Source organism: Glycine max, chromosome 4, assembly GCF_000004515.6.
Source record: "Glycine max cultivar Williams 82 chromosome 4, Glycine_max_v4.0, whole genome shotgun sequence".
NCBI classification, from domain to species: Eukaryota; Viridiplantae; Streptophyta; class Magnoliopsida; order Fabales; family Fabaceae; genus Glycine; species Glycine max.
This window is the reverse complement of record NC_016091.4, coordinates 3,630,432-3,657,646: the sequence shown is the minus strand read 5'-3', so window position 1 is coordinate 3,657,646 and position 27,215 is coordinate 3,630,432. Positions and strand designations below refer to the sequence as shown.

Here is a 27,215-nt window from a genome sequence, read left to right as displayed (position 1 = left end):
TTTATTTATTTAAGAGTTGTTAAACAATTGTTAATAGCCATATTAATATAGCATCTTACTCATCATCATCCTCAATCCCCATCCATTCCAACGAAAAAGGGGAAGGTAGACAATTCAAAAAAAAAGAAGGAAAACACAGATTGTCGAGGCGTATAGGCCAGGAGAGAGAGGAAACAGAAAGAGAAAAAAAGTTGAGAGAGAGAAAGAAAGAGATCATAGGGTGACAGAGAGAGGGGGGAAGGGGAGAGGGACGAAACGATGGGGTTGTGCTTTGGTTGCCTCGACGGAGGCAACAAGCGTATGACAAAAGAAGAAGAGAGATTGGCCTCTGAAGAAGCGCGTGCTAGAGCTGCTGAAGCCGCCCAGAAAAAGTACTTCCCATTTCTTCTTTCTCATTAAACCATTTCATGCTTATCATCATATTGCATTAATTCTTGCAAATGTTTCATATATTTATTTGGGTTTTCTTTTTAATTATCAAAACCTTGCTCATCATGCATGCTTGTGAAAATTGACCTGTTGCTTTCATTATTATGCATGCTTCTCATCCTTACGTTAATATATATGTTCATTTTTCTACGTAAAGCATTCACCATGGTGATTGTTTATTCGTGCAACTTGGGATTATGGTCTACATTCCATGCGTGAGACATACATATACATGCATGTTCTGACATGTTTGTGGGAGTCCATATAGTGCAAATGTGCAATGAGACTTTTTGTATCCTTTATTCTGAACATACTTTTAGAAGGGGTGCAATGGTAATCCAAACATCGTAACTATTAATTGGTAATGAACGTAGCATAATTGTAGGTAGTTGTTGAGATTGTATGAAAAGGAAAAATAATGTTCTTACAAATGGTATTTTTGTGGGTGATGATATGGGTATATATATACATAGACTACCTTTTAGGTTTTGATTTTTGATTGTTATTGCAGGCTAGAGCAACAAGGAGAGGCAAAGCAACCAGAAACGGTAAAGGAACCTGAAAACTCCAGCAATGGCGAAGCCTTTGTAAAGGTTTAGGGATACAAGGGGGCCACTTGATTTTTGGCAAGTATTAACTCACAATGTTAAATCTCTGCTAAATCACCATCATACAATTCTAGGGAAATTGATCCTTTTATTTGATTAGGAATTTATCTCACTTTTTCTATGTGAAAAAAAAATCTTAAAAAATATTTCCCCTTGATATGCTGCTTTGTTGCCCTTGCCGTTTGGCTAACAACCTGTTCATGAATCCATTAAAGCACATTGATAATATGTTTTGACTTTTCATGTGTTGATGCAGTGGCAGATGGATTGAGGTTAGGCCAACTGTTTATTACATGCAACGTTGCCCCTTTTAAAACTTCTGTTTCATGTAAACAAGATTTTTAAACAAAGTTTTTAATGTAAATGCAGATCATTTTTTAGTCAAAAAACTACAATATAACAATTATTAAGCCAAAATAAAATCTAATTATACAATATTACTGATAAACATATTCAAGATTTTTCCTGAATTCTGTCTAGCGTTGCATATCCGTATCAGCAAAATGCTTACATCACTCTTTCACATGAATTGGGTTAATCCACTGCTTTTCAACATTGTGTTGATTAGGACAATTCCTTAGTTACTATTTAAACCCTCTTCTGTGCACTATGAAATCATTTGTCTCAATGGTTTTTCCTTTCTTGTTATGCAGTACTATGTATAGGTCCAGTCAAATCCTCCGCACTGCCAGCTTTTCCTTGTTCCGGTGATGAACAAACGGTCTTTCCTACAACTGTACCATCGGTCAAATTTGTTGTATTCCAGATCCAGAAAATATTCTGTTTGATTGCAAAGTATTCGTGATGTAAAAGGAAACAAGGATAAGTTGAGAATGTAGTTTGGTGTTTTTATTCCTTTTGTTGGTAACTTGCTATTGAAAAAAAAAAAAAAAAACTCAATTTCCCAAAAATTGAACGCACAACCAAATTACGTCGTCTTTTCTTTTTTTTTTTGGTGGGATTGGGGACTAAGAAGTAATTAAGAACATGGACTTGTTGTATGATTCTACCTTTGGTGAAATACGTGCGACATACTGCCACTAATATTTTGAGCTACAGAGAATGAGTATGACCTAGAAATTAAACGCCATCAGAATAAATGTCAACTTGAATCTGTGATTTAGGGAAATGCGATTGCCTTTTGGCATACTTTAAGAGTTAAATATGCCCTGTATCGTGTAGCTTGCTTCTCTTTTTATGTTCAATCATTTTCCCACCGGCTTCACACCTTCAACAATCCCTTTAACCAACGTTTAGACCTCTGATATTTACTGTATACGCTAAATGAACAATTTGAAATAGGGATGAACAATAGGTAATTTTGTTTCACGGTAAAAGAAAGACACGAAAGCAGTAACAATCAAGACTAGTATTGTGGGAACTTCGACTATCTAGTAGGTGTCATTATTTGGCAGGATATTATAAAACGCATCATTTTACCATTTCTGTCCACTATTAGTTGTACTTGTGAAACAACAAGATTTGATTATAACAGAATGAAGGAAATCTACAGATTAGCAGCTAGATTTAGCTATACATTTTGAGCAAATCAACAACCAAGCAATGGTAATTGTGGGATGAGTATTTTTGTCATCTAGTTGCTGCTCGCATGTTTTCTATCATGCTCTTAGTCAAGCTCACTTTCCCTCAACCAAAAACAATAAGGCTGTTTTTCCAAAGTCTAAATTATTTAAATTCTTGTACTGGAGCAGAAAGCTTCAGTTCATAAGCAGCTTGAAAGAACTCTGCTGCTTGCTGTAATGAACCTTCCATTTTTGAAACCAATCCAAGGTTGAACCAAGCATCATGGTTTGTAGGTTCTAATCGCAAAGCATTCATTAAAAAACTTCTTGCAATCGGAAGTGATTGCATACCAAGTTTCATCAACAATTCTGCAGTGGAAATGATACTGGGAATGTAATCTGGTTCTATTGACAATGATACTGAAAAGGAAACAAATGCCTCTTTGTATAATGATTGAGCTTCTAGCAACATCCCTGCAATTTTGCACAGGGAATTGCATATTAGTTTAGCATGAGCATAAACACTCAATGCAGACACGAGTTCAACCATAAAAACTTAAACAGACATTTTCCTTACCTGTAATATGCCAACTTCTTGGAGAGAAAAATTCTATCAACTGGGCTTTGTCAACACAAGTTTTTGCATCAAGCAAGGAATCGACATCTGTATAAATAGTAGCCAAATCCTGCCATGCTTCCATTTCCAGCTTCCTTTCTGTTAATGCCTGCCAAGTGGGATGGAAAAGTTAGAAGGAGAATTCTTCTCAAGATTTCAGAGATGAGACTAATCATTACTCAAGAAAATAATAGTAATAATTAAAATGAAAAAATTGCACAAAATCATTAATTATCATTCTTCCACTCTAGGCATATATAGGATAATCTTTGGACATCCAAAATGATAATTCTAGCATATAACTTTACAAAGAGCACTAGGAACACACTGTTCCTGACACAGTCTTTCCTATTGGTTAAAATTTATTGAAAACTATAAAATCAAGAGAGGGATTCATTAGATAAGATGTGGAACCCACAAAATGATGCAATTTCTAATAAATTTCAACTAATGATAAAGAGTGTCTTTGGTAGCATTTCTCTTTTTGAAAAGGGGAAGGATTGGGGGGGGGGGGGGGGGGGGTGTGGGTTCTTTTAACAGACATCAAAAGCCCTAAGTAGAATTAATTCTAGGTGTAATCATTGTTTTTAGCAGCTTCCAGTAGACAAGGGTATTGCTTCTTTTCAATCAACTTTAACCATCAGTCTATACAAGGGATGTTACTTCCTTTGAAAGTACTACACACCTCATGCCTGAATGTTTGTCCTTGATCAATGTTGTTATCTTGAATCAAAAGCTCCTTTTTTGCCTGAATTAGCGCTAGCAAGATCCTATATGTCTCTATTGCTTGCTTGGGTTGCCGCTGAGCAATTTGAAGTACTGCTTTCAATCTTAGAAGTTCAAGTTGATCCATCCCACCAGACTCATCTAAAGCACAATCAACTATAGTTTCAGCATCCTTAAATCGCTGCTGTGCAGATACTATGAGTGCTAATAGCTGCCAACCTCTTGAACTGCCAACAGTCATGTCTGAGGACATCATTATGTTGTTGTAAGCTGCATCCAGATTCCTTTGAATTGCATTTTCCAGTCCAAGGCTGAATATCACTTCCAGGTCATCATTTTCACTTACAGCAGCATAGTTTAGAGAGTCCAAAGACTCTCTTTGAAATATACTTCTTTCAGAATCCAGTACAGAAATTCTAGCGGCAGCCCCATAGCAGATGCCAAGAAATTTATGGCCTTGACTAAGAAAATGCTCATTTTGGTGCTTAGCTAGATCAATAACTTCACGTGAAAAGTTAATGCCTTCATGAGCATGGTGAGGGTCTAAGGAACAGAGTTTTGCTCCAAACAAAAATGAAGGAAAATGGGGTCTATGGTTTGCTTCAGAACTGCCGCAAGCTTTCCTCAAAAGGTTCAATGCTACCTCATCATGTCCTGCTGCACTATAACACAGAGCAAGAAAGTACCACCTCTCAGCTCGACTATAAATAACTGGAAGGATCTGCTCTACATGATCTGCCAATAACTCAAACATCCCCGTCACTGAAAGTGCAAAAGTAAGATGATCCATTATTTCAGCATCCCAGTCTATTTCCCGAATTGCCACCTTGCTCATGAGTATTAATAGCATAAGTATTGCTTCTTCAACACTACTCTTGGGTGCAGTTTTACTCCACACCTGCAACTGAGAGGGTAGGCTTACTTCAACACCACCATAGAGTAGTATCATAGCTAAATCTTTTTGTACAGCAGCCAACCTTCTTGGCTCCAAATTCCATGGCTTGACAAGAGCACGATGATATGCAGTGACAGCTTCATCTAGAAACCCTGCCTTGATCCAAAGGCTTGGAAACAACTCCAATGCTATATGAAACATCTCTTGCAACTTACAATCTTCACCAATACCCTCAGGCATTCCATTAGGAAGGGCAGATTCAACCGTATCCAGAATTATTCTGCACTCCTTTGCAGCCTCTAGCAAATGAGAAAGCACTAAACTAATCAGAATGGGCACCCGAAACCTCTCATCCATAAAATCCAAATAATGGCAGTTAAATTCAAATAGAGTAACGTTCAAGATCTCACATGCAAAATTAAATTGTGCAATTTACCAATGAAACGCTTTATCAAACAACATAAAGCACACGAAAGTCCTCCAAAAAGGTAATATAACAACAGTTACCAACCAATGCATTGCCCAAGTTCCTCCAACGATCTTGCTTTAAGCAAAATTGCTTCTAGAAGCAGGCTAACCGAATGCAATGACATCACATTCGGAACCATGATATCTGCCTTGGAACGCGGTTTTCTTTGCTTGGTTCTTTCGGCAATAGCCTTGATCATTCTTGGGGCCAAACCCTTGATGTCTATACCCTGAAATACTTGAAGTGCAGCATCGAAGTTCCCTCTCTGGTATTCAAGCCTCCCCAACAAAGCCCTAGCCTCCTGAAATTCATTCAAAACACACATGATATTTCAATCAAAAATAAATCACACGCACACACAATCCGCCCAGCACGTAGATCAACTGACATAGGATTGTTCCACCTTAAATAGTGGTCTCTAGTTCAGTGAGCAATTACATTAAATACTTAGAAAGGGAATTTTACTCCCTAGTAGTCTTATTCGAATCAAGCAGAATTATCCATGAGAAAGGAAATATTATAAGGTAATTCAGGACCCGCACGTGTCTACAGTCTCAACCCGTAATTTTCAATTTACGAAAGAATTAATAACACTAATTGCTTGTCACATAGATATTAGTCGGACCGTCGTAGTCTTGGACTGTATAGTAATTCCTGAAAAAAAAAAATAGATATGCATTGGTATTTGTTACTACGAACCTCGTAGTTTAAGGAAAGAGCTTCTTTAAGAATAGATTCAGCTTCTTCTACTTGAGTTTCATCGAATTTAGGTTCCCATTCTCCGGTCCTGGAAGAGAGTCCGCTGGCGGAGAAATCCCTGGTGGCGAGGGACTCCGGCGAGTGCGGCGGCTCTTCGAATATGAATTGCTCCCCGGAAGAACAAGCGCACAACATCTTCTTCTCCTCCGTTCAACTTCAACAACAACCACTCCTTTTAAGAAACGCGTTACCGTTAGTTTTAAACTGAAACGCGACTAGTGCATAATGAAGAATGGGACGGTGTTATGATGTATTTTACTACCTTGAAACAGTTACCGAGATAGAGACATGAGAGAAAAAAGTGAAGAGGAGAAAAGATGGCGAAAAGGGCCAGACAAACTATGACAACAGAGCATTGGACTCACCACTCGAATTCTGATGATTTCAACAAACTTTGGCCATCAACGGAGGGACCAATCCCAAATCGGATTTGGAGATCTCAAATACTATCAACTTTATTTATTTTATTTTTTCTGAGCAGGAGCAGCAATGCCAATAGAATGTTGGTAGATTCAAAATCTAAGAGAAATTCTATGAGTTGGAACATTTGGCGTTCAAATATTTTGATTTGAGTTTTTAAAAGGAGAAGGCAACGGGTGAGTAAAGAAATTGACAAATTGTTAACCAGGGTTGGTCTTGGACCACCAGTTTTTGTAAAAGTTAAGCCTACACTAGACCCTACCAAACGAATATTTCGGATACACAAGGAAATAAAAGAAAAAAAGAATAAATGTTTATTTAATATTTTTTAGGCTTTTAATTTATCATTTTTCAGTTTACTGCTTAAAATATTTTTTTTAATAAAAATAAAACTAACAACAGGTGTCAAATGTAAGATTTTAAAAATGTCAAACAGTAAAATAATATATATATATATAGAGGTAATAAACTGAAAAAATGAGTATATTATAAGTATAAAAACATATTTAAATCATATTTTTTATATAAATTATATTTTTAGTTTAGTATTTAAGTATTAATAATATAAAATAATTATTTTAAGAGTCAACATGACTTATCAAACATGTTAGGTTATAATTATATAACTGTATAAAATTTTTCTCTTATCTCTCAAGACAAATTATTATTATCGGTACAAAGACTAAATATCTTTTAAAAGTAATTTAATCATGAAAATAAATAGTATAACATTAAAAGAATAATTTTCTTAAAATAAATAATATAATATAAGAGACAAATCAGGTTTTTTATTAAAAAAATTGAGCTAAAATAAATTCAATCATCATTTTAATCAATGTCTAAAAATTATATAAGTTAATAAATTAAATTTATTTATTAAACATCTTTATAAGTTAGCCAAATAAACTATAAAGTACTGGTCAAACTTTGCGTAAATTCTAAATAAATTGGTATAATCTATATAAATTTGCAAATAAACTATAAAGTAATTACATTTTTTTAAACAAAAAAATCTATAATAATATATCTTGGTGATTTTTTTACGTGTACATGATAAATGCTAACAATTATCACTCTCCATATCATATAATTAAAGTTTTATTCCTCAGTTACACACTTAGATTTTGTAACTTTCTTTCTCACAGTAAAAAAAGAAAACTTTGTTTTTCTATTTCTTTTAGTTTATGTTTTATTTATAAAAAATATAAAGAGGGACAAAGTGCCTTAATCTTTCTTTATTTCATTTTATTAATATTATTTTAAAAATTGTTACATAAATTTATTGAGTCAAAATGATGTTTATGTCTTAAAACGAACAAGACTCTTAATGATTTTTGTTATATGCTAACAAAATATGAATCTTATAAAGAATAAATGAAGTCAAGATCTCATATGTCATCGATTAAATATAAAGAAGTGATTATTTGCTACAAATTCTCCTCCATGTAAGCATTAAACAAAAAACATTTTGCATGAAGAAATGACATGCATTAAATGCACCCAATTGTTCCTTTTGACGGATGAAGATCAAATGAAGATTTATTCATTACGAGACAACAGATACTTGAAGACGAAATCTGTATAAACCAAAAGTTGTGAAGATTGAAGTAATTGATCTTGCACAAATATTTCTTACTCTTTTCCTTCAACAAGACTTTATGTATTCTCTTGTAAAATTAGAAAAAAACTCTCAAAACACCTCAAACATCCTGAGAGAAAAGGACCAAGTGTTGATTTTGGTTATGCATACAATTCAATTTTAGTCTCTCAACAGTCCTTCACAAATCTTGTTTGTGTGATCAAATTTGGTGGAGTTTTAATTTATAAGAGCTAGAAGTGATCGTGAAATAATATTTGTAATTTATGTAAAGTTAGTGAAACTTGATGATTTACCAAGAACTGGACGTAGTCTAAGTGATAAAAATGAACCAGTAACTCTTTGCGTTTACCTTTTGCCTTCTCTATGCTTTTAACTGATCTTGGGTCTGAATTATGTTTCAGTCATTGTTTTTGCGAACTTGTTTTTCTTATGTCTGAAGTGCTCTTCTAATAAAGGTTTGGATATAAGGGATGAAAAGAGAGAAATGACAGACTATAATGGGACGTATGAAAAACACATTTCATTCATAGTCAAGTAATTACAGAGGAGAGAATATATATATAGCCATTCTTTGTGCCTATAACTAAGGATAAGATTAAAATGGAAATAACAACAAATACAATTGGTAAAAATACAAAACAGAAATACAGAATGTGTCCTCAATGAGACAAAACAACAGCCAGTCAAAAGAGCATCTTAGCACACAACTCAACACTTGTACGACTTGGTTGATGTGTGAATTTCTAATTTTGCTAATACCCCCCCACCAGCAGGAGACAGTGGTTTGGTAAACATATCAGCCAATTGGTTAGAAGATGGAACATGAAGTAGCCTCATGAGACCTTGTTGAGATTTCTCCCTGACAATGTGGAAGCCAATGCCAAGATGTTTAGTTCTCTCATGGAAAACAGGATTACCGCAGTATGCAAGGCATGTTGATTATCACAATATAACACAGCAAGGCGATCACAAGAAATGTGGAGATCTTGTAACAGATAAGTGATCCACTACAACTCACATGTAGTGGAGGCGAGTGCACGATATTCAACTTCATAAGACGATTGAGATACTGTCTCTTGCTTCTTGCTTTTCCAAGACACTAACGAATGGCCAAGGAAGAAACAATAACCAGTGATGGACCATCGAGAGTCAATGCAAGTAGCCCAATCTGCATCGCTGAAACATTGAATCTGAATAGAGGAATTGTGTTTGAAGAATAAACCTTTTCTAGGACACCCCTTTAAGTAGCGAAGCACTTTGAGAGTGCCCCGATAGTGAACTTGAGTAAGCTAAGACATGAACTGACTCAATTGCTGAGTAGCATAGGTGATGTCAAGTCGAGTATTTGTGAGATAGATTGGACGTTCAACCAATCGTCTATAAGGAAGGGGATCAACAAGTTCTTCCCCAAAATTATGGTTGAGTTTAAGTGAACTATCCATTGGCGTAGACGATGGTCTTGATCCAAGAAGACCAACATCAGTTAACAAGACCAGACAATATTTTTGTTGGCACAAAGAAATGCCACGAGTAGAATGAGCCCCTTCTAGATCGAGGAAATACTTGAGCAGGGTGAGGTCCTTGATGCGAAAATTAGAGTGAAGAATTTGTTTGATGTTGGATAACTCTTCAGCATAGTTGCCAATCAAAACAATGTCATCCACATAGACAATGAGTCGACCCTTGTATCACTCGATGCTCCCATCAAATCGTCTTTTAATCTTGTACGCCCACTTGCAGCCAGTGGAGTCTCAACAATGTCCCAGGTTTAATTTAACATCAGCGCCTCCATCTCAAATTGCATGGCATCCCTCTAACATTTGAACTGAAGAGCCTTTTGGTAGCTCGCAAGCTCAGTCTTAGAAGACAATGACATGAGAACATGATGGTGAGATGCAAAAATCTGAAAGTAAGAAATGATAGAGTTGAGCAGATATAAACACTTCAAAGATGATTGTGTGAGCATGCTGCAATGGAAATCAGCTAAGTTATCGGGTGGTCTACGAGGTCGAGTTGATCAACAAATAGGAGGTTAGGGTTAGCCGTGAGGAGCAGGGGACGAAATGGATTCAGGCGAGGAAGATGAGGCAGAAGATGGTGATCCAGCTTCACTGGTTTCGGGTTGAAGAGATTGCAGTGGGAGATTGTTAGGCTCAATTGGTAGGGCCTCAATGGAAAAATGATTGTTGTCAATAGTTGTTCCATTTGGGCCAATGGGTGGTGTGGAAAGCAATTTGTCAGGTGAAGTGAGCTGATTAATAAATGGTAAGATAGATTCATAGAAAAACAAAAACTTCCTTTGTGTCTTAGTCTAAAAGAACATAGCCTTTTGTGCCATTTTGAAACCCCAAAAACACTCCACGTCTAGATCGTGGATCGAATTTGTGGCGATTGGCAACATAAATGGATACATAGGCCATACAACCAAAAACTTTAAGTGTTTGAAAATCCAAAATTTGTTCATATAAAATCTCAAAGAGAGTTTTATTCCAATTGGTTGGAGAAGGAAAATGATTCATCAAATGGACACCATTCTTGACAACATAAGACCAAAAATGACCAGGGATGTGAGATTGGAACATTAGGGCTCTTGCCACGTTGAGTATATGTTGGTGCTTTCTTTCAACTCTCTCATTTTGTTGGGGTATTGCAACACAACTTGTTTGGTGTAAAATCTCTTTTCAAGTAAAAAAGTCTTTTAGAAAAAATTTGGGTCCATTATCGGAGTGTATTACTTTAACTTTTGCTTCAAATTGATTCTCAATCATGTGTATGAAAATTTTAACATCTAATTAGACTTCTCTTTGTGACTTTAATAAAACAATCCATGTGTAGTGACTATAATCATCAAGAATGGTTAGAAAATATTAGAAAAAGGTCCCCAAATATCCATGTGAATTAATTCAAAAATTTTAGAGGCTCTACACTTTAAAAAATCAAAGCATTTGTTTAGATGTGCTTAAATAAGAAAAAAAATTAAATATGTATAATGGTAAAAAATTTACTTCTTTAATATATTGTACACAACTTTATATTAGCAAAACATTATGCAAAATGGGATACAAAATGTGTTTATGATGTAACTTACAACAAGGAAAGGAATCAATTCAAAATTTACACTGATTAAAAGTTAAAAGATGACGAAAAAAAAAGTTCTATTCTACACAAAAAATGGGATACTACTATACATTTTTGTGCTTTATAGCATTTCACATAAGCTCCAAAACCGGAACAAGCCTACATTTACATATATCCCACAAACATCTAACAGAAGTGGCAAGCAGAAGACGAACAAGGGAAAGTTGTCACACAAAGGGAGGCAAGACTCAGCTACTCCAGTTATCCTGATCCTCAGCAGTTCCTTCCTGCAGTTTATTTTAATGAGGTCAGACTATGACAGAGAAAATATATACATGATAATCTCGACAAGATTCATTCAAAGTGTGTACCATTTCATCAGCGATTGATCTAGCAGGTGACCAGACAAGAATTTGTCTATCATTTCCACCAGTGTACAGTTCCTGTGACAACAAAGAAAATCATTAAAAAAAGAAAATCGTTAAAAAGTACAAGTAGTTTGGGTTCTAAGTTCTATGAGGAAGTATTGCATTTAATATAGTTAGTATATATAATAAGAAATTAATAAATATTTTCCTCTTGGGGACCATGCAATTCTTGCCAACAGAACACTGACTCTAGTCCAGACAAGCCATGGCTTTCAAAGAAGCAGCAACGAATATTTTCAGTGTAATCAGTACCGGGAATCCGGGATGACTCCCTGATTCACCTTGTGTTTTGTCAGTTGGCTTCTAGTTGATTTGTCATACAAATGGCTTCCTTTTCATCTTTCACCTTTATCATAATTTCATCTTCAAACACGATCACAAAGATTTGTCATTTTTTAATTGTCTCTTTCCTTCCTAAATACTCCTTTTATCAAAGAAGGAAACGGACTAATGATTACATATATACACAAGTTACACTCATTCTATAAAAGAGTGAAATTTAGAAGACAAAATGGAAAAAAAGAGAAAAAAGGTAAAGGTCAACCATAGTTCATAATCGTATGGCTTGATGATACGAGATTAGAAGTGTGTATATGTGTGCAGGACAGGAGATGAATAATGAACTAATAATAAATCTCGATGAACAAAAACGCATATGTCTACTCAGTTTTGCATTTCCTTGATTTGATTTAGAACCACAAAAAAATAAATTAATTGGAAACTAAACATGTTGGCCTGACTAGCCCCTAACAGATTTCACAACTGACACCAGAAGTTGATGAACCACATATAAGGAAGAGTAGGGAAAGAAAATGGACCACCACCTCTTGAACATACCTGATCATGTTGATTAAACCAGCAAGAGTTCACACATTCATAGTGACCACGCAATATCGTGTATGTGTTCCCAGACCACATGTCAAATGCCTGAACAATCAAAAAGAAAGATAAATGTACCTAATTTCTACATCTAATTTATAGTTAAAATAAATAATAATAAATTAAAGGAAATACATACTTTCACAGATCTCATGCATGGAACAAAAACAAGGGCTGAATCTTGAGTGGTGGCTAGTTGAAGAGGTTTGTTTATTTGCAGACGAACTGTTTCAAAGTTCACAAGTGTGTTGCAGCTAGATTCAACATCCCACAACCTCAATCTAGAATCAGACCCTGTGATACAGCATCACATCAATTAGGGAGAGGGAGAATTTAGACAAACAATATTTTGATGAATTTATTGAAAACAAGAAACAAGGATAAGGCTTTGTTGTTCTTGTTATAAGAAACAAGTTTCATATGGAGTCCCATATAAAATGATTATTGCATAGATACTTCTTTCAATTCTATGATATAACAAGTAATGGAAAAACAACCTGCACTTAGTAGATACATGCCATCCTCAGTCGCTTTTAACCCTGTCACAGCACCATAATGAGCAGTCGCACGATCCTGAGTAGACAACATTCCTGGATGTAATCTCTGCTTCATTGGTCCCTTGGATGGAACTCTGCCAATTGGTTGTTGTCTGCTACCACTTCCATTAGCATGTTTCTTCTGAGCAGCACGCAATTTTGTACTTGAATCCTGTGAGTGATAAAGGCTTTGAGATTTATTATAACAAAACAAGCATAAAAACTCACATAACACTACAAGTTGCTATTCCATCTACAAGATTAAAGCAGTCATGACGTGACTAGCTATAACCATTTCTTAGATGCACTATTTGCAGATTTGCAAAACTTAAAAATGAAGAAGAAGAAGAAGAAGAAGAAGAAGAAGAAAACCTTAGTTATCATGGAGCGTTTGAGTATAGGTGGGCGTCTTCCAAGCTGAGTCTGAGATTGATCTAAAACTTGGAAACAGCCAGCGCGTCTGATGTCCCAAAATCGTATTGCACCATCACATCCCCCAGTAACCAAGACCCATTCACTTGAATTAGACCATTCAACAGTCATAACTCCATCTGTCATCACACAAAAACCTTTTTTGAGAAACAGACACACATCTCACTTTCTAGTATTTTACACAACATTAGATCTAAATTGTGAATCAATTACCAGATAATACATTTCATACTTCATGCAAAAGAAGCACAGAACCATACAAATATGTCAGATTACATAATGGTAAACGAGAACAAGCATGGTATAGCTACACACCCCAGTAAGTAACCAATGATCCACTAAACTAACCAATGATGTGATTTATGTTTGAATGTTTTTGTCATAAAATCAAGCTAGGAGTAAAATCCAGTACAAAATTTTGAATCCAATGCAGAAGATCTTCAAAGTTCAACCCAAAATCAATTAAGAATTCTTCTCTAACGGGAAACCAAACATGTGAAATTCTGGACGAGGATCAATTTCCCAACGTGAAACCAAACCCACACATAATGAACAAACTGAATAAATGAAACAGAGCAAGTATTGACATACATACCACGGTGACCGGACAAAGTGTGAGCAAAAGCCCCGGAAGCAATATCACAAAGGCGAACTTGGACATCCTCAGTGGCAGCAGCAATAAGCATGTGAGACGTTGACAAATTGGACATTGCAGCCCTATGAACCTTTCCAGGCATTTTGAAATTCACCACCACCTGCACAATTCAAGTGTCAACTTTTAAAAAAATAATTACTGAAAAAAGTCAACAATAATCAATCTTATCCTAATCCTATGGACCTGGGTGGTATTGGTATCCCAAACATTAATGTGATGATCGTAAGAGCCAGTGACGAACAAGCCAGTGTCAATGGGATACCAAATAGCTGTGGACACCGCATATTTATGGCCTTGCTGATGCTGCTTGTCAACGACAAATATGGAGCTGTGTTTCGATATGCCGCCGCCGCCGCCGCCGCCTGCTTCGTAAACGGTGGGTCGTTGGACGTCGTACACTGCTACCGAGGCATCGGAGGCAGCGGATAGCAAATATCTTCCCTCTGTCGAATCAACCTGAAGGGAGTTGATGGCGCCTTTGTGAGGTGAGACAATGTCTTTGTGATTGGACAACTGGAGTTGCGAAATGCGATTGGATTTTATGCGGTTCGCGAAATGGTTTGCACGCAATTTCCCAGCTTCCCTGTCTCTGATCCGCTTCCACACATGCCTATGCGTTTGCTTATGCATGTTCGAGCATCTTTGATTTCAACTCGATGCCACCCAATCTCCAACCACCTCTCCTCACTCTCTGTCTCTTCTTACACTTCTATTTTCTGCCAAATATGTGCGAGACTCAACTGGACTCCATCATTCGGCGGCCCAATGACCATTACTCTCTTTGAACCTTTTCAGGCCCATTTTCCCTTCTACTTTATATGACCTACTGTTTTCTGATCCAACCACAATGGGATTTAGATATGTTTAATAACAATCAATAGAGGGGAAATAGGAAGAAATGAGAGTTGTTTGGTAGACAGAAATAAAGGAAGAGATAAATAAAAATGTTTTAGTCTTACTCTTACACTTTTTTTCTAATTTGTGCAGAAATAAGTAGGAAAATATGCATGTTATACAATTCATTGGTTGTTTTGTTTCTGGAGATTATAAGTCATGTCAAGAGTTCAAGTTGAATTAGTTGAACAAGATATATATTATAAATTCTCTAATGACTATTTTCATTCTCACATATCAAAGTATAAGTCATAAAACAGTGTTTATTAGCAATTTGAATCGGCTAACAAACATTTTTTATTCTTTCTTTTATTTATATATGATATGATCCTGTTGACGCTATTGCAGGTTCTATAGCTTCTTAGGTTTTCTCTGTTTATTTCATGTACACCACGAAAATTATTTTTGAAACAAATAACTAGCTTATTAAAACCAATAAAAATAATTAATTAGTTAATTTTAATTAATACCTCCATAGAATTAAACAGTTAAAATGGTAATTGTATTTAATAACATAATTCATAATTTAAGTAATAATTTATTTTTCACTAATAAATCAATAAATGTATATACTTTCTGAAATACTTGTCTCGCTAATAAACTTCATAATAAATCAAGAGTATAAAAAAAATATATAATTAACACATTTTTTTACTGTAATATAGGCATTTAAAATTGAGTCTGTGTTTCTATAATTAGAGGACGAAAAATGTATCTATTTCGCTATCTACACATTTTATTTTTTTACTTATTTTTAAACTAAAGAACAACCACACTCTTATGTAGTCTGAACTATTTCACTATCTACAAATATAATAACATATTTCAAAGTCATTTAATAACTCTTTAAATCTTGTGCATAACCTTAAAAAATAAACATTTCGAACCAGATGAAATCCCTTCTCAATAGTATCTATTTGCCATTCATATTATAACATTATAAATCCCATGTCATGGAAATCTACTGTGTAATTGATAAAAGTAACAAGACCAAAGAGTATAAACACCGATAAAATATATGAATTTGTACATCAAATGAAAGATCGAATCTCTAATTGAGACATAATTATTGTTGTTCCCAGTCAAATTCATGCCTCCTCGTCAACCATACCGACAGCGTAGTGGCCGAAGTTTCTGCCCTGTTAATTTAACAAAAGAAATCAAAGAGAAAAAACTAAGCATCGATACAGTATAGGCATGCCGATTAAAGGAAGGCCACAAGGCCACAACATACCGTATAATTGCGTAAATGGAAATTGGCAAACAAAAACAAAAATAAAAATAAACATAGGCGTAATTGCAAGAACAACCAACTTAGCACAAGACAACCATGGCATTCAGAGCCTAAGCTATGCGGGTGCAAACCCAGACACATGGTACATTCTACCCATTCGTTTTTGCAGGAAAATTTGTCATAATTGTGTACATTTCAATTGCATTTAAGTAAACTATTATCAAGTTAAGTAATTCAACGGGGGAAGTAAACGTTCTTTTATATGGTAAGAATGCCAACCTCAGATAATATCCGCTGCTTATTAAGTGATTGTGTCCTAGCCTTGTTCAAAACCGAATTTGGAGACTTAAACATTCTCTGCAGATGGAGGGAATGGAGCAGGTCAGCGCATGATAACAAATGGGGGGGCAACAAAAAAGGAAAGCCATTTTCACAAAGTCAAGATAATTGGGCACAATCACGGACAGCTTACCTTTTCACCACCAGACATTCTGTGTTCGTTGGTATTAAGATACTTTCTCTTCGGTGAGAAACCAAAGACTTCATGTAAGAACTCATTTTCCTGTTTGCCAAGGGAGAAGAGGGAAAAAAAGAAGGGGTAAACATGACTTCAAGATTATACAATAACCAGAAGCATACCAAAGAAAAAGCAAGGGAAATCCAACCTGCATATGCTTAATGAATCCTCCCCCAAGAAAATGCTTGATAAAATTCAACTGCAAAAATCTAGATGTCAAAATGCTGAAATGAAAAAAGAGATTTCTACCACTATATAAAAAGAAAGCACACAAGAAAAACCTGTATCATTTCAGACCATGATGATGCCTGCAGGGAATCACCACCAATCTTCATTGAAATATCCGGGGAGTAACCATACTAGTATCACAAGGTAAGATCAGTACAGAAGCTTCAGCTTCATCAGCAATACATTATTCATTTTCAAATAATAATAACAGTAGTGGTAAAAACAAACTACCTCAAAAAAATCCAAGATATCTCGAAACAAGTTCCTCTGACTATTAAGATCTTTCTTGGCAGAACCTTTTCCACCAGCCTCTATAGAAAGATTTTTGCATTGATTTATCACCTTTCCTTTCAATCCTTGTAAAAATATGTAGCTTTCAAGTGGTTTACTCCCTTCTTGCGTTGTATCACTTGCACTGTCTGACTTGGCAGAAAATTTATCTATAACTCCAATTTCAAAAATTAGAGCCAGTGCTTCACCAGCAGCAATTCGTACAGACCTATCTTCCTTGTCTAGAAGACTAGATAAATAGGATATTGAACTGCATCAACAACAAAACAATAAGTTATGGAATACAATTTTCTATAATAAGGGTATATATTGGCACTGCAAATAAAACATAGATATAATTTAAATCTAAAATATCCTACCGGGACTATAATTCTACTCACATCGTAAGTACCATAAAATTACTAAAAATAAGCAAATGAAATACCTAAACAATTCATGAAAAAATAATGGTAGGATCAATAAAATCAAAAATAGCAGTAGGCATGATGGTTGGCCATTAGGATTGAAATTTTCTCAAGGGTTGAAAATTTAAATATCAAATTTTTATGTTGTTACATACTAAACTTATATGTCAAAATAAACAACGGTTTTAATTCAATGTTTAAACCCAGAGTAGCTATAAAATATTTAAATTCAACTAATATATCCATTTTTCTTAATTAAAGATAGGTTGCATGTTTTGTACAATCCATTTTTATCTTTCACTCATGCAAAAATTATATGCAGGCTTTTCCTCCTCTCTTGGCTCTTTTCTACAATGACAAACAACAAAAGCATCAACAAGTAGGGGAGTCTAGGAAACGGTTGAAGGAGGGTTTCAAATAGAGCCACTATGCCACAGGGTTGCCATTATGCAGCAGTTCAGTGTAATGCTCATTGCAGACAAAATGGTGGCCACAGCGAACAGGATAGTGGTGCTATCTCTTGATTCCAAAAATGGCCTCTGAACACTAACATTAGGGATTGTTTGGGGGGCTATTTTTGGGATTTCAAATTCTAAAACATTTTGCTTATAAAATCAACCAAAAAGGCGCTGTTTCTCACTTTCTCTTGATCCAGCCACCCTCATTTTTGTGTACAATGTCTCTGGCAACTGAATTCTCTTCCTCATTGATTGTTTATCTTCTGTGGCTACTGGTTTCTAACTGGTGACAGGTTTCTCTGCCTCTGTTTTCTCTTCTACGGTGACTGGTTTGTGGTTTCTTTGGCAACTGGTTTCCAGTTTCTCTTCTCTCCGGTGACTGGGTCTGTTAGAGATTGCTGGCTCTTGTTCTCAGTCATGGCAACATGTAGGAAACTCGAATTTGATTTTAGGTGGTATTTACTTGTATGTATTTTTAATTTTTAAGACAGCTGAGTTTTTATTTTGAATTGAATGTCATGAATTTTGAGTAATTTTTATCATTTTTGAGAATATATAAGTATATAGCATACATTATATAAACTAAATAAAAGAATTTAGAATACCAGCTATCCCCCATAATGTTTTTTGGCCCGGCTGCAATGCACCGCTATCCAGGATTTAAAACACTGGGTTAAAGTGATTCAACATCATATTATGAGCAAAATAATTTAGCTAACAGAAGCCTCTAACAAGATGCATGTGTAGAATTAAATAAGAAATATATGCAAAATGACAGACTTCTTACTTTTGCCAATTTTTTGTATTTAGCTTCAAATTGCTCACAGTAGAGAGGAGGAAGGACCACGCAGACACCACATTGGCAATTAATGAAGCAGAAGGTTTGACAGCAACTACCTAAACATATGGGAAAAAATTTATTGTCATTTTACTTAATTTAACACAACTATTATCAAAAACATACAACAGTCAATCTTACTACGAAGCGATGATTAGAAAATACAATAAAAATTAGTATATTTGAAACAGATACCTACATTGGAACCTAATTTGGGATTAATCACTCGCCACATCATGTCCATTGATCGTTCTGTTTCTTCTTGATCGTTCCCTCCAACAAAAGTGATTATAGCCAAACACTCCAGTAACTATAAACATTAATGTCATTATTCAGTGTTAAAGACTGTAAAGAATAAGTTTGAATACAAGTATTTCCAACTCCTACTTACTGATGGTGTCTTTGAAACATCTATCCTAGATGTGAGAGATTCATCCAAAGGACGAATGGATTCCTCAAATATCTCGCGGGCATTGTCACCGCATCCAACAGTCAAGGCCAAACAACCTAACAAATGAATGACATTAAATATTCAATAAAATGAAGTCAATATGAAGCATGCACAAGTTAATCAAATTCTTACCAATGGCATGAGATGCCAAAGCTATCTCCTTAGCAGATGCCTTTTTAGATCCCTTTTTTATTGAAGCAAGACATTGATGTAGTAAGGTAGCAAATCTGATTAAAGAAAGCACCTCAAGGTTATGACAATAATGACTTTAGAGTGACAAATAAATATACGCGTGATTATATATAGATAGTAAGGTAAAATTGCAAGTTAATTTATAAATAGTGCCAGCAATAAAACCTTAAAAAGAAGGATCATAATTGGGAGTTTGGAACACATATCCAAGTTGATCTCATGTCGTGTTTAGCAAAGCAAACTAAAATAATTTATCTGTCTTTTGTAATAAAAACAAGAGTTAAACAGTCATGATTTTTTTACACTGTCAACCAATTAAAATCACCTTTAAATGACTTTTAAGTAGTTATTATAAAAGTCAACAAATTATCTGACAAGTTATGATTGGATGATAATGTAAGCGAACTTTAATTAAATTCTAAAAATCAATAGCATAACAGAAACAAGTTAAAGAAAATAACGATAAAAGCTTACTTCTTCTCCACAAACTCATGCTGCATGTTGCTATTGAAAGCGTCAATGATCGATGACAAAGCTTTCTCCCTCGTGGAACCCCTTCATAAATTAAAAAGACATATAAGAAAACCCCTTTAGCTCCATCCTCCATGTCAATTCAATTTGAATAATGTTAACCAAATTACCTTTTCTCATCTAATGCATCGAGAGCTTGGTCGAGAAAGGAATCTTGAACAAATTGAACATCTTCAGCCCCAGACACCGACATCAAATCAGAAAGAGCAGTTGACGACGAAGTCACGCTACTATCGTCATCGCTATCGAACATCGCAGCACTTTTGCGTTGAGAATTACCTGAACGCAGCAAAAAATAATAATAATAATAATAATTAATTGTTTAAATTAAGCAATCGGAAAATTCAGTTGAGTTGGATCAATAATCGCGGAAGCCCTAGGAATTGAGGAGCTTACGTTTTCCCATGGTAACGGTTTTGTTTGATTTGTTAGTTGGGCTAGTACGGTGTTTATGTTACAAAAAGGAATCAGAATTTGAGAAAGGGAGAGATGAACAAGTATCGAGTATGCGTAGGGCGGAAACAGAATCGAAAGGTATCGGAATTAGGAAGGAAAAGAACAACAGCGACGTCACTGGTTTTGAATCGGATGATGAAAAAGCCATTAAATTTCTACGAGGATCAGAAGGAATTCGAAAGCTTCTCTCAGAGAGAGGAATTGCTTACGATTAAGATTGGGATTTCGTGTTTTATCTAAATAGATAGATAGATGGAACCCTAAAAAAATAAAACGGGGCTTTTTTTGGGACACAAAAAAAATAAAACGAGGTTTTGATTAAAGTCATTTTTAGTATTATTTATTGTGACGAAATAAAGAGAATTATTCTATCGGGGTGGTGGTGTGAATATGTGAATATTCGATGGGTGTATGGTTGCGTGGCGCATTTGTAGCCGTTGATTTTATCAGTTTTCTCCTTTGACTTGTGACACGTGGCTTGAATCTATCGCAGTACTCGCTTCCGCGGCTGCGGGGAACACATGACGTGATAATGTTGTCTTGTCTTCCTGAGTTTCACCAATTTTCTAGGAAGTACGCTTATGTAAGGAACGACCATTCTTGGAATTGTTTAGAAGGTTTGGATAAAACCATTATTAGAAGGTTTTAGACAAAATTGTTTGTTAAAAGCATCCCAACATGATATTTTCTTCTTCTTCTTCTTTTCTTAAAGCATGTTAGGAACATGGTAGAATATACTGATGGAACATAATAATAATAGACACGGAGATACAAAATTATATTCTTTCGGAATTTATATATAAGTAAAATTAATTAATTTTAGATTAATTAAAAAATTAGTTAACATTATTGATTTTTTTTAATCTCAAGTAAAAAATAAAATAGTTTATAAAATGTCTTTTATTAAAACTTGTTATTATCAATAAAACGAAATCATTAAAAATAAAATTAAAATTAAATAAAAAAATATTTTAAAAATAATAACATTAAATAAAATAAAATTAGTTAGATTTGTAATATATAAGATTAACTCTTTCCTTAAATATGAGTTCCAAGGGAATAATATGCAATTCTTCTCAATAAAAAAAAGTATGCAATTTTTGTATGACAATAATACTTAAAAGGTTATTAAATACTAATTTGAATTCGCATTTATCTTTATGTGAGTGGCTTGGTGGGATAAGTTCTTAATTTCATTTTAGAGCTCTAGATTCATCCTGGATAATTTTTTTAGAGAGTGTGTTTATGTGTATAAATTTATTTAGTGGAACAATAAATTTATAATAATCTAACCGTAGATAAAAATCTCTTAATGAACTATTTAATATTATCATAATCCCATTCTCATTTAAATATTTGTATTTTATATATATATGACAATGATCATATTTTTACCTCTAAAAAATGATCACATCTTTAATTCTCAATTGATAATATAAAAGATAATATAATAATTATTAATTGATATTAATCTACAACAAACATTGGTAAACATATATAAATAAATAAAAAACTACTTATTGTTGTACAAAAGTAGTTGGACATGTGTTATTTAATACTATGTTTAAATGTTTAGAGCAAATTCAAACTTCAAGTACTCGTAGCTCTAGTTTAAATATTAGAACCGGTTTGGACAAAAATATATATAGAATATCATATAAGATGTCAGATATGGACCCAAAAAATTGCTATCAGAATATATAGTGTGTACTGTACGCCTTTTGTTATTGGGCTTTTTGCTCTCTTGCTTTGGGCCTCTTTGTATTTTCCTCGTTGGGTTGTCCAATACATTTTCCTCGTCAATTGGGTGCATGGGCATGCCTCTTGGAGCCTCTGGGTGATCCGTCCCTGATGCTTGTGGACATTCCACGTGGCAAAAGGAAAATGACTGACCCAAAACAAGAAATTGGAGTGCTTGGCAATGGCAACGTAAGGAGTGGAACATGTACTGTCCATGTCTATAAGGGAGGACTTGCGTTTGTGTTTTTGCCAATTGAGAATATGCATGTCATTTGATTATTCAATTTTCATCAACAATTTAAATTAAGCACACATAGCCGCAGAACATCTTCGCGCATCACATCTTTAGGTAGGAGAGAAATTTTTTAAGTGTGTTTAAGTTTGAAATTGATAATTAGTCTCATAACCTACCAAAAAACCAATGTTAGTAGGGATATATTGAGACCTCAACGGAACGATGGTTTAAAGATAATTAAAATTACTAGTTTGATCCTTTAAAGGGTTAAATTCTCGTGTTAGTGTAAATCTATTAATTTGAAGTGGAAAAAGAGTGGGGAGAAACATATATTATTTTTTATTTTGTTTATATTATTGTGATGATTTAGTGAAATGCATAAAATAACAAGATGTTATAATATTCAACATTTCTTTCAAAACCAAAAAAAATTAAAAGTAAAAAGTTAAACAAAAATACGGGGGTGACTTTTTATGACGCATATCAACTCAACATAAAAAAAAAAAAAAAAAAAAAAAAAAAAAAAACTTGCACACCTTAATTACATTTTCTCACTATATTATATATTTTGATTGAATGAAGAAAGTAACACTTGGACGGAAAAAGAGTTGTAGCCCGTAGGTACAGAAACAATGATGGTGATACGGGTCCATGAATGATAAGTAAATCATATGGTATGGGGTTTGCTCATCTTATCTGTGTTCAATAAGCCCTAAGCGTTTGGGAGGGATGCTGTTGTCACAAAGTTGTTGTTTTGTGGTGCTACAACACATGCAAACACGTTAAAATGTGAAGGCCCGGGTGTTGGATTTGAAGGGGGAAGTAATGGTGGTTGCAAAATAGGCATGTGAGCACACTGCCCGGTGGGAAATTTGAATAGCAAGAGAAAAGGAATAGTGACAGTCAAAGCATTGGCATTTGGGAATGAATATACCAAACTCCCATAGTATACCCTCTTCTCCTCTGAGTTCCCTGTGAAAACATATACAAGGTAATTTGAACAGCCACTTTTCTTGATAGAATCGGTATGGGAGTTAGTAGCTGTGGGGTTTGCGTGTCAGAAAATTTATAAGGCACCCACCACCACAACACAATCATCCCACCCCTTCTCCCTCCCCTCACAGCCCTAAAAATACGTACACATACATCATTCAATTTTTTTTTTTAAAATTAAATTATATTAAACCTAAAATGATATAATAATAAACGGGGCATACACAGCTAGAGAAAATAAAAAAGTCTCTCTAATACAAGAAGACTTATATCAAGATGCTAAAACAAATGTAATAAATGTGTTTGTCTATACATAAGAAACTTAATCTTGCTAATAACCTTTATTACAGAAAATTGATAATCTTCAAAAATCAGCTTGTTCCTAGACAGCTAGATGCAGTAGACTGTAATTGCTATAATCAGATAACGTAATTTTTCTTGAACACCTGATGTGGATCTGTCCCTACTTAAAGAGTTAGTAGTAATGCACTGTAAAGAAGTGAAACGCCTGCGAAAAGGAGTCAAATCACGGATGTGAACCCAAACTTGGATAAATTTCCTGCAAGAAAAGAACAAATGAGCATTTGACTCAGCCTAATTTGAACATAAAAGGCAGATGAAACCTTTGTTCAAAAAAACAACTTTGCCAAGAGTAAGCAGCCGGTTCCTTTTAGCAAGTCACAGAATCAAAAAGGGGGGATTGTTGGGTTCCATATAACAGAACACCAACCAATAATAGGCTTGACACCTCTAATGTATTCATAGACTTTGCCAACAAGCAATTGTTAATTGGTGCTCTAAGATTAAATCCTTTTTTTGACCTCTGCCAATAAAGTCACTACATCATTCCGTCTTACTTTTACCCGTGCATCACACCTCTTTCCACCTTCAATTCGACATCCCTAATTCACCAACCTCCATATATGTACCTTTAATCTTAATTTACCCTCTATTAATTTTTATATTTTCTTTCCCCATGCTAATAATTTATTTTTTGTGCAATAATTTGGTGACATTAATATTGGTATTGTCATCAATGTAACTTAATTTGGACGTATAAAATCAGTTGTAGGAACCACCCGACTCATGTGTATATAAATGTGTTAAACATTGAATGAGAATTTTATCACTCATAACAATTTTACATGATTTGTATAAAATTGTCTAGAACATACTCGCAATCTAGACAAGAAAAAAATAGTTAGAAGAATAACTTCTCTCTCCCTATATATATATATATATATATAAGGAACGTATAATTAAAGTGATTAAATATAGCATATGCTTTTTTACGATCGTACGTACATATATAATCTAGAAAGTGATACAAATTAAAGTGATAATTGATTAGTGCATGCTTTTATCACCCTCTCGATCTCTCATAATTTGGTAAATCGATAGTTTATATATATATATATATATATATATATATGTCATTATCTGTTTTATTTTTTTATAAAATAGTACAACCAGTGTCATTGACCAGACAATGAGGGCAAATTAATGTGTATTTTCTGCAAGGTGCAGCTTTCAGCAGGAGAGTAGTTCCAAATTGAGTTGTTTGTTCTGGGCTCCTGATCCTCTTTTTGTGCAGGGTTCAATACATGAATATCTACTCGAAATCTAAGTATACTTCTGGAAAATAATTAATTTCAATAAAAAGGAGAATTCTTTTATTGCACGACAAACATATTCAAATAAAAAAAGAAATAGAAGAGGGGCATGTAGCCACTTCACATAATTTCCCTTCCGAGTTCTGTTTACTATGATTTCCCCCCCTTATTGTACATATAAGCGATACGTCTGCTAATCTCTGCCTCATCATCAACCAGATAGCTACGTAGATGATTAGCTCAGCTATGCATGTAATCCTTCAATTCTCTAGCTTAATTTCTAAAAATTCCCTACACCATTGTTTTTTTACCCACCAACATCAATTATTAATTTGTTAATTTTTTTTAATAAAAAAATCTGAATTTATGATTTCTTTCTCCTCGATCTTTTTTAACCTTTTAATCAATTTTATAACTTATAACTTGTATGTCTAGCATAATTAGGTAAGACAATGAAACTAACTTGTCCTGATTTTGACGAAAAATATCCGAGTTGATCGGGTACAGGTTTGGATTCACTTTTTAATCGGGATTGGAGTCGGAGACAAGAATGTTACTACTTGTCCCATACTCATTCATGTATCCGTCTCGATGATGAAATTATTAAAATTTTATTAATTACTTGTTAATTTGTTTATAATTTTTATATAATTTAAGATTCTTTTATTGATGATTTTTGTAGATAAATGTGTTGCAAATACAAGTAGTTAAAAATAAATGTGTAACAATCAATTTTTTTTAATTCAGATTTTCAATTAATACCCGATAGGTACGAAAATGAAATAACAAATTTTAACTCATTCAAAAATGAGTACCAGTAAATGTGAAAGAGTCAGGATAAGAAACTGAAAAAATAATGTCTATCCTCATCTTATCCGATTGTCATGTCTAATTATAGTGAAACGGTTTATCTTTTTCCGGGATTCCTTCTTGAGATCAATTAATTTACTCTGCCAACAATGAAAGAATATGATGAATTATTTAGTTTTTCTAATCAAAGATTAGCAATATGTAGCATGAGATAATTGAAGAAAAAAAGGTGAAATGAATGAGCTGAAAAAGCGTAATAATTTGAGTAAATGAAATGAAAGGGAAAGTTGGATGGGCCAGGGAGGTAAGGATGGGAAGTCTATATATGTTGCCCCATGGATCCGTACCTAACATGTCCTTTTATAAGGGTGACTTACATACATGTCATGAGTCCCATGATATATATATGTCCCAAGAGTTTTGCGCCAGCCTTTCCTTTTCAATGCGTAAGTAAATCTTCTCAGCTTCGCTATCCATCGATACTGCCATATCACCTCTATGCTCAGCCTAATCGCGATCACTTCATATTTAATATTATATCAGGCTAGGCATTGATATGACCTACTTGAATGTGATGTTGCTTCACTACTCAGTGTCTTCGCTAAATTATGATTTGTGATTTCTGTCATTCACTTTTTACTCGTTAACATCAAGTGTGACACGACATCACATCATTTTTGTTAAATACTTCTTGGTGTTGAGAACAAAAATGTATGGAACTTGGTTATTTTTTTTATAGAAAAATATGGCATTCCAAATGTTTAAGGTTCAAATTTTCTTAAAAAGAGAAATATAACATGTCTTGACCAAGATTTTCTTCAAACAATATACTTGTTAAAAAAAGAATAATTAGTAATTTAATTCCTTTTTTAACATATTAATCAAGCTATCACTAAGAAAGTCCACAAGGATAAAAAATTGGGACAATTAGAACAACCAGTCCTTGTTCTAGTTAGGGCAATGAGAATAATTTGTACTAAAAATTAGACCTAAATCTATACAATTAGAATTAAAGTTAGAAGAGAGATCAAAATCAAGCATAAATTAAAGTAAGGAGAATAAAAGTGTACATGTCATTAATAATTTATGTCTTGTCCAAAACTTGTCCAGCTAGGTTACTGGCAAATATCTACTTATTGCAACAGTCTATCGACCAATGGAAACATGTTAAGTTATATACATTGCAAACACCTGTCCATATATATCCAGATCTCGGCAGGTGACCATCATTAAGGATTTTAATTATTCTTGTTGAGTATTGAATAAAAACGTACTAT

At 34.3% G+C, this 27,215-nt stretch overlaps 3 protein-coding genes across 4 annotated transcripts; all 3 read right to left on the bottom strand.

Annotated features, from left to right (window-relative positions):
* Positions 1–2,454: 2,454 nt before the first annotated feature.
* LOC100780807 (protein NPGR1) lies at positions 2,455–6,697 on the bottom strand. Of its 2 annotated transcripts, none has more exons than XM_006577989.4 (6): positions 6,391–6,697; positions 5,966–6,197; positions 5,309–5,567; positions 3,862–5,096; positions 3,138–3,285; positions 2,455–3,034 (listed from the first exon to the last, which is right to left on the bottom strand). In XM_006577989.4, the coding sequence occupies exons 2-6, from the start codon at positions 6,158–6,160 to the stop codon at positions 2,724–2,726; spliced, it is 2,148 nt and encodes a 715-aa protein (XP_006578052.1). In that variant the 5' UTR covers positions 6,161–6,197; positions 6,391–6,697; the 3' UTR covers positions 2,455–2,723. The 2 variants fall into 2 exon arrangements, with proteins under 2 accessions (XP_006578052.1, XP_025983954.1); XM_026128169.2 differs by having other exon boundaries at positions 6,288–6,611.
* A 4,419-nt stretch (positions 6,698–11,116) lies between these two features.
* On the bottom strand, positions 11,117–15,751 carry LOC100815581 (WD repeat-containing protein ATCSA-1). Its single transcript, XM_006577988.4, has 8 exons — positions 14,237–15,751; positions 13,994–14,153; positions 13,339–13,517; positions 12,928–13,138; positions 12,570–12,724; positions 12,389–12,478; positions 11,495–11,566; positions 11,117–11,410 (listed from the first exon to the last, which is right to left on the bottom strand). The coding sequence occupies exons 1-8, from the start codon at positions 14,681–14,683 to the stop codon at positions 11,372–11,374; spliced, it is 1,353 nt and encodes a 450-aa protein (XP_006578051.1). The 5' UTR covers positions 14,684–15,751; the 3' UTR covers positions 11,117–11,371.
* Positions 15,752–15,843: 92 nt separating this feature from the next.
* LOC100305376 (uncharacterized) lies at positions 15,844–20,760 on the bottom strand. The gene is given in 13 exon segments (NM_001251330.2): positions 15,844–16,086; positions 16,461–16,538; positions 16,654–16,743; positions 16,847–16,897; positions 16,980–17,057; positions 17,158–17,467; positions 18,867–18,976; positions 19,117–19,227; positions 19,309–19,424; positions 19,501–19,595; positions 20,035–20,115; positions 20,202–20,370; positions 20,488–20,760. Coding segments are annotated over 13 exon segments (1,350 nt in total). The 5' UTR covers positions 20,498–20,760; the 3' UTR covers positions 15,844–16,035.
* Positions 20,761–27,215: the final 6,455 nt, after the last annotated feature.

Bases quoted from the DNA above. Each gene is read 5' to 3' on its own strand.
- LOC100815581 (XM_006577988.4), bottom strand. From the start codon at position 14,683: ATGCATAAGCAAACGCATAGGCATGTGTGGAAGCGGATCAGAGACAGG. The intron at 13,139-13,338 runs GTTTTCTTCTTC...TATCACTCACAG, and splicing joins AACGCTCCATGATAACTAAG to GATTCAAGTACAAAATTGCG. The intron at 11,567-12,388 runs GTATGTTCAAGA...TTGTTGTCACAG, and splicing joins GGTTTAATCAACATGATCAG to GAACTGTACACTGGTGGAAA.
- LOC100780807 (XM_006577989.4), bottom strand. From the start codon at position 6,160: ATGTTGTGCGCTTGTTCTTCCGGGGAGCAATTCATATTCGAAGAGCCG. The intron at 5,097-5,308 runs GTTGGTAACTGT...CTCATTTGCTAG, and splicing joins GGAACTTGGGCAATGCATTG to AGGCTGCAAAGGAGTGCAGA. The intron at 3,286-3,861 runs GTGTGTAGTACT...CCCACTTGGCAG, and splicing joins GACAAACATTCAGGCATGAG to GCATTAACAGAAAGGAAGCT.